This window comes from Eublepharis macularius, chromosome 2 (genome assembly GCF_028583425.1).
Source record: "Eublepharis macularius isolate TG4126 chromosome 2, MPM_Emac_v1.0, whole genome shotgun sequence".
NCBI lineage: Eukaryota > Metazoa > Chordata > Lepidosauria > Squamata > Eublepharidae > Eublepharis > Eublepharis macularius.
In genome coordinates this window covers 30,402,556-30,414,645 of record NC_072791.1, presented here as the reverse complement: position 1 = coordinate 30,414,645, position 12,090 = coordinate 30,402,556, and the positions used below count along the sequence as shown (strand labels likewise).

Below are 12,090 nucleotides of genomic sequence, written 5' to 3'. Positions count from 1 at the left end.
CAGCAACAGGGAAATGGTACAAGCCTGTGCCACTGTGGAAGGCACCTTGAACACTCTCCCGTCTGCATGCTCATGTGCATAAAGGCCTTTGGTTTCCTGAAGACCTGGGGGTTATGAAGAAGCTGGGATGACAGCTGGAGTGACAGTGGCCAAAACTTCCAGTAGAATCTGAGCATACAGTAGTGAGAGCTCTACTTTAGGTTTACTCTGTGGTGATGATGGTATGAAAATAACTTATAATTCCACCATTCCTGAAGTATTGGACAGTAATGTGTTTCCAAGCTGAAAGAGGTCTAATACCTCTTACAACTTAAATGATTAAATAAACAACCCCAGGAGCAAATCTTGGATGTCTGAGAAGTATGCTGTGACTGGAGATGGGCACGAACAGCAATATGAACAAAAAAAAGCCACGAACAGCCCAATCTGCTGTTCACAAACAAGCTGTTTGTGAGGCCCCATTCTAAATGAACAGGTGGTCATTGCAAGCCTCATTCATTGCTGTTTGTTGCTGTTCATGAAGCCAGACAGTCTGGCACCTGCAATCAATTCCCTTGGCAACTTAGGTAGGGATTGTCTGAACCAGGGCTTTTTTTCTGGGGAAAGAGGTGGTGGAACTCAGTGGGTTGCCCTCAGAGAAAATGGTCACATGGCTGGTGGCCCCGCCCCCTGATCTCCAGACAGAGGGGAGTTTAGATTGCCCTCCACGCTGCTCAGGGGCCACCAGCCATGTGACCATTTTCAAGAGGTTTCGGAACTCCGTTCCACCGCGTTCCCGCTGAAAAAAAGCTCTGGTCTGAACTCTGTCTGAACTCCTGCTGTTGCCCTGGAAACCCCAATCTAAGCCTAATTTAGCTTGATAGACAGGTCTTCCTTTCAAGAGTGGAGCTCCAAATTTGTTGCAAGGGAGCAAAGACCAGGGGGGAGGGGGGCTCCCAGCTCTGGCTTAGTTTGCAGACAGTGGAGAGGGAGAGAGTTGCTGTTAGCATTTTGATAGAGAGAGTGCACTGGAGCTTGAATTTTCTTTGTCTGTAGTGGGATAGGGATCTACCCCTTTAAGTTCCAGGGCTGCTGCCAGGCTCTGGGGCCAAGCTATTATTTATTATTGGTACCTTTCCTGCTGCCTGCTCAGGTCAGGTTTCTGGGCCTGGTGCAGTAGGGATCTCCACTTGGATGATGGCTGGAGGAGAGCCTGCTGGCCCCCACGAACAGCCAACCATGAACATGTTTGTGAACAGGGCCATGTTCGTGGTTGTTCATGAGTCCCTGTTCATGGATGGCAATGAACAACGAACATCATGTTCGGGATTTTTTCTGTTCGTGCCCATCTCTAGCTGTGACCAATTTGCTTATGGTAATGTTACATGTTATTTCTTTTATGAATTCTCCACAGAACCAACCTGTACTCTGTGTAGACACACATCAGTTTGGGGTTTGGTTTCTATTTAAAAAAGAGAATGCAGATGGACTTGGAAAGCAGCCGCATTTAAACAGTCTAAATAAGCAAAGAAAGGTGCAATATCACTGGATACCCCATTTTTTCCTTCCCAACATATATTACTTTTATGTTAAGTATAGACAAAGTGATAGTTGACATCAACATGTTCTCAGTCTGATGTATATGACCACATATTTAGGAAGAAGGAAAAGACAAAAAAGACACCCAAGTCTCTGCTGAGAGGAACAGTGAACAGCAGATAAACAAGCCTGAAACAAGTGTAAAAGTCATTTAGGGAATATTCTTGGAGGGGGGCGGATACTGATGTGATAGCCCTGTTTTTGTGTAAAAAAATTATTAAAATTTGTCTTTGTAGTGGACAACGGGAAAATAACAAATGTAACTCCAGTTTTTACAAAGTGCTCCAAAGAGCTTACTGGATTGTGGGAACTCTGTGGATGTGATTTACCTGGATTTCAATAAAGTTTTTAATAAGGCTCCCCATGACATTCTAATGGGTAAACTGGAAGACTGTGGACTGGAATATAGGACAGTTTGGTGGATAGGGAACTGGTTAGAGGACCACACCCAAAGAATGGTGGTCAACAGCATTTCATCAGATTGGAGGGAGGTGTCCAGTGGGGTGCCAGTTTTGGGCCCGGTACTTTTCAATATTTTTATCAATGATCTGGATGAAGGGGTAAACGGGCTACTCATTAAATTTGCTGATGATACCAAATTGGGAGAAGTGGCAAACACTCAAGAAGATAGAGTTAAAATTCAACAAGACCGGAATACTCTGGAGAAGTGGGTGGTTGTGAACAGGATGCCATTCAACATAGATAAGTGCATAGTATTACATCTGGGCCACAAAAACGTGAAGCACAAATACAAGATGGGGGATACACTTCTGGGCAGTAGTATATCCCCCAGTAGTGAAAGAGATCTTGGGGTAAGAGTGGACTGTAAACTAAATATGAGCAGTCAGTATGATGTGGTGGCAAAAAGGCAAACTCAGTCTTGGGTTGTATCTAAAGGGCCATTGCATCAAAATCGCAAGAGGTCATAGTCCCTCTGTATACTGCCTTGGTCAGGCCAAACCTGGAGTACTGGGTGCAGTTCTGGAGGCCTCACTTCAAAAAGGATGTGTACAAAATGGAGAGGGTGCAGAAGAGAGCGACGAGGATGATCAGAGGTCTGGAGACTTAGCCCTACGAGGAAAGGCTGAGGGCCTTGGGAATGTTTAGTTTAGAGAAGAGGAGATTGAGGGGGGATATGATTGCTTTCTTTAAATATTTGAAAGGCTGTCATTTGGAGGAGGGCAAGGAGGTGTTCCAGTTGGCAGCAGAGGATAGGACTCGAAGCAACGGGTTTAAATTACATGCAGAAAGGTACCAGCTGGATATTAGGAAAAACTATTTCACAGTCAGAGTAGTTCAAAGGTGGAATCAGCTGCCTAGGGAGCTCCCCTTCACTGGCAGTTTTCAAGAAGAGACTGGATAAATATTTGACAGGGATGCTTTAGGCTCATCCTGCATTGGGCAGGGGATTGAATAGAAGGTCTGTATGGCCCCTTCCAACTCTGTGATTCTGTGAAACTACAGGGCAGTTAGGCTAACATATGTTCCAGTAAACTTGTAGAACCTACTATTAAAGAAAGAATTATTAAGCACTTCAAGGAACAAAGTCTGCTGAAGAAAAATGAAAATGGTTTCTGCAAACAGAAGCCCTGCCTCACCATGGATTAAATGGCAGGAAATCGAGAGAAGGAATAAACAGGAGAGGATTCAACATGGCGGCTGATTGAAAGAGTCATCACTGTGCTCTCTCCTGCTGATTCTGTTTTCTGGACTTTATAGCCAGGCAGGATTGGGAAATGTGAGGGAGATATATATATATATAAATATCCCAGTCAATCCTTATTATAGGGTAATATCTCTTCACTCACTAGGTGCAGGATATTCCATTGTGCAGACTTGTTTGTTCAGATATTATTGAACTTCATTTAATAATTATATACAGTAAAGCAAACAGCAAACTATGAGAGAAAACCTCATGACTTGTACATAAGAGAGAGACCGTTACAGTAACGGACCTTTTTTTACTGACACAAAAGAAATGTTCATTTTATTTATTTATTTACGTCATTTATTTATTTATTTACATCATTCACAGCAGGGAAGGGACAGTTCAATAGCAACAGATAAAAAAACCTGACACTATACAAAGTATCAAGCCCCCTTTCCCTCTGCAAGTACTCTTCACTCTTTCTATTCAAATTAAGCTACAGTGATTTATTCCAACAGGAAATACAACCTGAGCCTGTCTCCTTATCATTAGGAGATACCCCAGTGTGCGATGCTGGATAGATCTGGAAATTTATTTGGCTCTTTTTAATTAGAGAGCTGAAAAACTCCCCGGTGTTCCGAGGATGCAAAAGCATCAGCAGAAGCAGAACTGAGGCGGCGAAAGCCAGATAAGTATGTCGTGGTCATTTATATATATATATACTAATAGATATCCTTTTGGCTGTGCTAGGACCTCTTCTCTTCTCTTCTCTTCTCTTCTCTTCTCTTCTCTTCTCTTCTCTTCTCTTCTCTTCTCTTCTCTTCTCTTCTCTTCTCTTCTCTTCTCTTCTAAGAACTCCCATAAGATTCCAAGAGGGAAGCTACAAGCTGTGCTTTATGTTGCTGTCTGGAAGAAGGAGATTGTAAAAGCTGTACTTCTCTGCGTATAGACTTTGGGCTTCTAAAAGTAACTGGAACTCTGACCTTAAAAGTATTATGTTTAATTTTGGGGAAAGATAAAAGAACGTAACAGAACAAATACTACCGGGAAGATTCTTCACGCAAGAATTGTTTACAGTCTTTCTTGGTCTTTTTGGTTATAGTTTCACTTTGGCATTTTAATAGGCAATTAAAGGAACTATCCCAAACATACCTGGGGACCCAGCCAATATTTGGGCATAATTTTTTTGGCATCATTCCCTTTCTTCACAATTCACGTCACGCTTTTTTTTTTTGAAAGCCTGAAACTGATCTGAGGCTTCGAAGTGGTGTAAGTGGTCATAATTGCCCTCACAATATTAAGGCTTATGAATATGGCAATATCATAAGCCCCTCTGCTCATGTGTTTAAAACACAGACAAGCTGCCTGGCTAGGCAGGAGATGGAAAAGTACTGGAATGTGAGAAGTGAAGTAAGGGTAACTTAGCCCCACACCCTGGAGTTTGTGCATAACCATATAACAATTATTTATTTATTTATTTATTTGATTTATACCCCACCTTCCCCACAAATGGGCTCCGGGTGGCTAACAACATTCATAAAACACAGTGAATCAATCATAAAACCATAAAATCAATAATAATCTTTTAAAAGTCATTAAAATAGTCCAGGCACAGGCTATTTAAATAAATATTTGGGAGTTTTTATGAGGTCATAGCAGATGGCGGAGGGCAGCCCCGGAAAAAGTGGCAGTCTTAGATGCAAGAAGGAGGACACCTGCTGGCACTCAGCCAAAGGCCCGGTGGAACATCTCGTTTTTACAGGCCCTGCGGAGCTGTAACAGGTCTCACAGGCCTGTATGTCCAGTGGGAGAGCATTCCACCAGACCAGGGCCAGGGCAGAAAAAGCCCTGGCCCTGGTTGAGGTCAGACAGATGTCCTTTGGGCCGGGGACCACCAGGAATTGCTTTTCTGCAGAGTGCAACGCCTTGCAGGGGACATAATGGAAGAGGTGGTCCCGCAGGTATGCAGGACCCAGTCTGTGAAGGGCTTTAAGCACCAAGGTTAACACCTTGAACCAGATCCAGAACTCCACTGGGAGCCAGTGCAGCTGGCACAGCACATGACGTTCTGGTAAGTATGAGTGCCGCTACATTCTAGACTGACAAGAGGTACAACGCAAAATCTGCATTGTGCAGCAGGTTGGACTAGATGACCCTGTAGGTCCATTCCAACCTTATGATTCTATGAAATAACATTTTAGATTTGTTACTTTGTTACACAAGCAACGCCATTACAGGATCTCTCCTTCCATTCTTGCTACATTTTATCTTAACAAAGTCTATGGAAAGTTTGTGACTTCAAGTTTCTCATACATATGAATATCTTTTGACCATCAACCAATACACCCATCCCTATATCTCCAACTTTTGTGAAATTAGACATTCCTGTTGTTCTTAGACACTCTCTACACCTGGACCTCAACACATTGTATCTAGTGATAGTAGATGGTTCTTCTAATCTATAGAAGATCATACTGATGGATATAGGTTTGGAGAAAGGGATTTTATATACTACTTTTATATATCACTTATATGCCTTGCACTTTTTTCTACGCTCAGGAGCCAATGTAGTATTTGTAATGCAACCTGTAAGAGTATGACACAAGAATATTGAAACAAGAAGATCAAGAGAAGTATGCTGAAACTCTGCAAGAACTGAGGACTAATAATATACTGTTTGTAGAGCTGCACTTATAAAATATTACGCATATGTTATATTATTCTATAAGATTCCAATAGGAATCAGTGCCAGAGAGCCTTTTGTAGAAAACTGATTTGATGCAGCAAGCTGGTTTTGGCCACCTGTGGCCTTATTTCCTTAAGGCTGAGAAGAAACTGGGGGAAAGGGCACAGATGGGAAAAACATCCTTTCGTACCCACAGACTTCAGTTATCAGAGGGTACCAAGGCTGCCAGATTGAGACTCATTGGAGCCATTGAAAGTATTATGCCCAGAAGAAAGTAGGTGAGAGGTTAGCAGGTGTCCTTCCAAATTGAGGACAAGTTAAGGGGGTTGCAAGATTTGAAATTCCCCCAAGTAGAGGGGCCAACCCAGAATTGCATCTTCAAATCAGAACTGACCCTAGATACCTTATGAGCCAATAAGATAACAAATATTAAAATATTGTAATATTGTTATGATTATCTGAAAGTATTAATTGCTCTGTGCTTCTATTGTAATTTTGATGAGCTTTTGCACACAAGGAGACCGTCTACTTTTGTGTAAGAAAAAGGCTTATCCACCAGCTTAATTAATTAAACCATCTGTTTTGCTTCAATTCCAAAAGAGGACTCCAGGATCTTTATTTTAATTTTTTTTATTGTGGTTGGTCAGAAAAGGGAGAACAAACCACAGAGGCGCAAACTTTTGCACATAACAGTTTTGGGGGCTCGTCCATTAGCTGCTCCCCTCTCTACTCCAGAGACCTGTCCCTCGCGAGGACGTCAACAGCTCCCAGGAATGTGCACATAGCCCATATTTTGGCTAAAACTGGCAGAAGTTTGGCCTGGCAGAGGGACGGCATCTTGAGGAGAAGAACGAGGGAAACACAGCACGAACCCGCCGGGGTCCTCGGGAAAGGAAGCAAAGGAGAAAAGTGTGAGCGCGCATAAGAACTAAGGTAAAAAGCGCCCCCTCCTCGGGCAGCAATATATAAGCCCTTGGGAAGTCCCAATAGGTGGGCTTTGGCATTATTTGATGCGAGGAGAGGGAGGTGGGATCCCACATAAATGGTTAAAGGAAGAACACTGTAAAGCCTAGAAGTGTGTGTGTGTGTGGAGAAGTGGCGCAAATGAGGGGGTGCGTCTAGTGGGCGAGTATTGCCAAGGAGAGCATGGCCAGGTGCTCAGGGTAGCTGGACTGAGCTGAGCAGGGCTCAGCTGCGTGGAGGTAGCTTGCGAGTAGCTCCATAGGAGCGCAATTGGTGGCTGGGAAGAGGAAGCTGGAGGGGTGGTTGCAGTGCTCAGAGACTGCAAGGAAGAGAGACTCACGGGAACGGGTCGAAAGTTTAACTGTGCTTCCGACTAGGCGGAGGCAAGTAGGCTCGCGAGAGCAAGTTAGCTGGGGAAATGTTTGTGTAAACCACGGGGAAAGAGCCGCCACTTCTGTATGGGGAGGAGCCTGAAACGTAGGCTTGACTTTACAGGAGCGAGGAAGAGGGAGCGCCTCACTGGTGTAAAAGGATATTGAACTTCAACACACCAACTGCCTGAAGGATTCAGCAGTGTGGTGATGTGTGGTGTTGTGTGAACGCGGCTGACTCCGTGTGCGTGCGTTCTTCTTTCTTTTGCATGGAAAACGGTGCTTGTGTTTTGTCGTAACTCTGTATGTCTGTCAGTCTATTCTGTCTATTTTGAATGTGTAACGAGCAGATATACCTGTGTGTAAAGGGAAGCATATTCCAGAAAGCTGTGACGCGTGCTGGGCAGCTCGAGAGCGCCAGGCTTCTGGAGATCTTGCTGACTGTGACCAAGGGTGGAATCTCCGTCATTGTGGTCGCAGAAGTGAGTCTCACAGTGGCAAAAGGACTCACCTGCTGCCCAAGTCAGGCGGGCCAGCCAGAATAAATCAGCGCTGCCTAACGTTTGGATAAATGTCAACTCTGTTTCCACAGGTGTCTTTCCTTTCCTTTTTATTGTTGGAGTTGTCTTTATCTGGTGTGTGTTTGTTAAAATAATTTTTTTTTTGCTTTTGTGCGATTGTGCAGAAAAGGGAAGGGGAAGTCACACATACGACGTAGGCCGTTTTCCCCCTCAGCCTGCACTGATTGTGCGTGTGAAGAAATTTTCCTTTGTGTTTTACACACACACCCATCCTTCCCATTTGCTCCTATTGGTGTAGGTGTGGAAATAAGCAACGGTCTGGAGGGAGAGACCAGGTCTGAGGAGTAACAGAGGGTGTTTTTGTACTTCTGTCTTCAAGAGATGGGAGACTTGCCTTGTGATTTGGAATAAGGGAACCGAAGGGTTAAATCACCTTTTCTCTCTCCAGATATCAATTGTATTAAAACTAGGGGAGGGAAGGGCAATGCGCAGCCTGGAGGAAGCGCGGAGGTTTTGAACTGTGGCTTGAAATTAACTTTTTTTTTGCGAAAAGGGGGCTCCCTTGGGAAAGTGGTAGGCACAGTATTTGAAGACTTCTGAAGTCTTGTAGGTTGCCGGGCAATAGCCAGTTTTTAGTCTGAGATTTTACTACTTTTCCTGGGAAACCAGAGTCATAGACTCACAGACTCATAGAGTTGGAAGAACCGCCCCCCCCCCCAGTGAGGACACTTGAGGGCTCCTTTCGTAGGGAAGGGAATATTGTTTGGAGAATTGGCTGTATGTGAAGTGCTAATTGCTAATTAGACAGGTACTGCGAACGATTTGGCTTTTTTAATGATTGAAAGCTGATTGGCCTCATTGAGGTCTGGAAACATTCTTAGGCAGTATTTATCTTGTAAAGGTTGGGTGAAAGCTTGCAATCTGGTACATTTGGTTCATTTTGAGGATTTTAAGTGCACAGGTTGCATTTCATTTGACTCGAAGTGACCTAAATAGGGAGAAGGGGAGCTTTCTTTTGTGAGCTGGAAGGTGGGGTTTTCCACTGGTATTTCCCTTTCGGGGTGTGAGATTCAGTGGAGCACAGGAAATAGGACAGGATTAATCTACGGTTTTGGCTGGGAGAAAATTTCTGGCTCCGCTGCGCTCGCCTCCCCACTATTGGAAACTGGAACCGAGCTACTGTTTCCTGTGCCCATGAGGCTTTCATTTCTTAGAAACTAGGATTTGTAAAACTTTTTGAGATTTTGCCAATGAGTCAATCAACTCCTGCTATGGACAGAAACATGTGGCATGTTTAACATGATACTCAGGAAATCAGCCTCCAAGACGACAATGCTTTAAAATAATTTTATTACACAAACACTTGGGTTCCATTGATGCCCATACAAGAGTATGCAAATATCATCATCAGTTTTTCAATAGCCCTTAATGGCTGTAAATGCCATCCTCTGACTGGTGATGCGATAGGGGAATTTTTGCCAATTGATAAATCCCCTACTTCCACTTACCCACATATATTTCAAGACACCAAACATGGTGATTATAGAAGAAAAAATGTTTTTATTATTTATTTAATAATCCCATGACCCACTCTCCATTTTGGGGAGACATTTGTAAAGGCCAGTAGCATTGGAGGGCTTTATATACCCGTCACTCCTGATTGTTTACAGAATAATTGCTATTTGTTTACCGAATACAAGATCAGAAGTTAGGATGAAACCCTGTACAAATGATGCCTACACCTTGTCAGAATGATGCAGAATGATGCATTTTCCCAGGCTGATTCCGCACACATTGGATACTGCACTTCCAATCCTCTTTAGACATCATTTGGAACTGAATTTTTCGAGTGTGAAACAAAAAATCCACTTCGAAACGATAGCTAAAGTACATTGAAAGTGCATTATCCAACATGTGCGGAATCAGCCCCAGAGAACATGACATCTGACAAGCTTGAGTGACAAATGAATTATACAAACATTTGAGAAGCTGGACCCATGTATCTGATCTATTCCTTGGAAAGGAGGGATTCATTCAAGGTTGAAATCTTATTTAATTAGAATAAACAAAATAGAAAAAATATTTATACTTTGCTCAGTGACCTGTCTCATACTACTAGAGAATGATGTGACCTGCAAGATATCTCAGGGAAAGAATTTTGACACTTGGAGCAAGGCTTTCTACTTGTTTACATGTGCTCATTAGCTTTGAATGTATGCTCAGAACAAGATTTCATAAAATGGAGCCTAAACATTCTTTAACTTATTCTTATTCATGGGTTGGGTTCACAATTTTTGCCATTAAGAAAATTGTTCCTGTTGACATATCAATGATAAACATCAGAAAGGGTCTGCTGAAGATGATGCAATGAGGTGGTGGAAGGGGAGGGAGAGAACGAAACAACGGGTCTCCAGGGGAACCATGACCCATCATAGTGTCATCCTCATGAACAACTAGCACAGCTTCATGAATAATCTGTAGAGAAAGCACATACATTTATATCGAGTGTGTACACTAGCGATGAGTCTATCTGTACATTTTCTGATGAAATATAAAATAGTCAGGATTCTGGCAACTGACAGTAAATGACACATTAGGTCTCACAGCAGTGATAGCACCGGAGCTACCAATGTTTTCCAGGGAAAAGTCTAGCGCTGGGTAAACGTCATTCAATTTGATTTGCAATGTGGATGGTATTACTGGGGTTTTAGTTAGAAGAACAAAAAAAAAAAAGCAAAAATATCTCCCAAGAGTTCTCTCTGGTCTGTTATAGTAAGGTATTGCAGATCAGGTGCTCTTCTATCTGGGGAAGGCTGTGAACTCAGAATGGTTAGATGTAGTGAAGCTGGAAACTGATGATTGCGGAACAGGTTCGTTTTTCCTCTAGAGAGAAAAGGTGTTTTCTATGCAATGATGGATCCGTCAATGATGGATTTCAGCCATATGGAGAGGAAATCCATCAACCTTATGAAGAAACTGGCACAGATACAAACAGACATCATCTGTTTGTACAACAGATGCTACAGCAGATGCTACGATCAGCAAAAGACAGTAGAGACCCCCTCACCTCTGCAGGAGTATACCGTATACCCTGTAGCTGTGGACAAGTTTACATCGGGACCACAAAGCGTAGCATCCAGACAAGAATAAAAGAACATGAAAGACACTGCAGACTTGGACAACCTGAAAAAATCAGCAGTGGCTGAACATAGCCTAACTCAAACAGGGCACAGTATCTTATTCTAGGACACCAAAATACTGGACAACACTTCCAACTACTTTGTCAGACTGCACAGGGAAGCCATTGAAATTCACAAGCATCAGCAAAACTTCAACAGGAAAGAAGAAATCTTAAGAATGAACAGAGCATGGTTTCCAGTTCTGAAAAACACCAGGCTAACAAAACACTCTACACCCGACAATAGCCCTGCAGAGAAGATTAGCACATCAAGCACCAATCCATATGCAAAGGAACCTCCTCAGGATACAGTGAAGCCTCCCACCATTAGCATTCCACACCCTGGGAAACTCTTACAGGATGACTCAGCTCAACCCCACCCCTCCTGAGTAGATATAAATGACCTGCCAACATCTTTTCCACATTGTGACACTGAGAGATCTCTGTCTTTTGGTGCTACACCTCTGAAGATGCCAGCCACAGCTGCTGGCGAAAGTCAGGAACTACAATGCCAAGACCACGGCAATACAGCCCGGAAAACCCACAACAACCATCATTCTCCGGCCGTGAAAGCCTTCGACAATACATCATCTTCCTTTCTAAATGCAAAAAACCTGGACATTCTACCCAAGGGACTGTGCGTGAAGAACCCACTTAAATCTATCTACTATACAGACTAAAGTGAGAAACTATGCAACACCTTATCCAGGAAGCTCTTAAATCACTTCATTGGACTGTTGTACAGCAAACAACAAAGGATCAAGCAAGAGATCTCCAAACTGGACTCTTCCATAAAAAACAGTCCCTCTACACAAACCAGGAGCTGGCAGATTTTTACCCAAACCAGAGAAACCATCTATTGCACACTACATATTGAATTACAGAAGAAGAAAAAGAAGAAACTCTCAAAACTCCTGCAGAGGGCTTATTTTCAGAGGGAATGAGGTGGAAGGGGGTTCCGGAACCTCTTGAAAATACTCGGCAATAGTGCTTGAAAATAATATTATTTCAAAGAATCCTGTGTGTTTCTTCCTCATTTCCCTCTTGAGAGTTCCACCACCTTTTTTCCCAGAAAAAAACCGCTGCTCCTGCATATAACAGGGAACAAGACCACTTCCACCTAGCAACATTATCAACCTCTTCAG

The 12,090-nt window shown here is 43.1% G+C and overlaps 1 protein-coding gene across 2 annotated transcripts in view; it reads right to left on the bottom strand.

The window, feature by feature from the left end:
- Positions 1 to 3,687: 3,687 nt before the first annotated feature.
- Positions 3,688 to 12,090, bottom strand: part of LOC129324129 (alpha-1-antiproteinase-like) — a 28,156-nt gene continuing 19,753 nt past the window's right edge. The window contains exon 5 of one of the 2 annotated variants that reach the window (XM_054971144.1): positions 3,688 to 4,132. In XM_054971144.1, the coding sequence (XP_054827119.1) occupies positions 4,121 to 4,132 (12 nt within the window). In that variant the 3' untranslated portion in view covers positions 3,688 to 4,120. Of the gene's footprint in view, positions 4,133 to 9,100; positions 10,243 to 12,090 lie in introns of those variants that run through there. The other variant, XM_054971142.1, reaches the window with a different exon arrangement.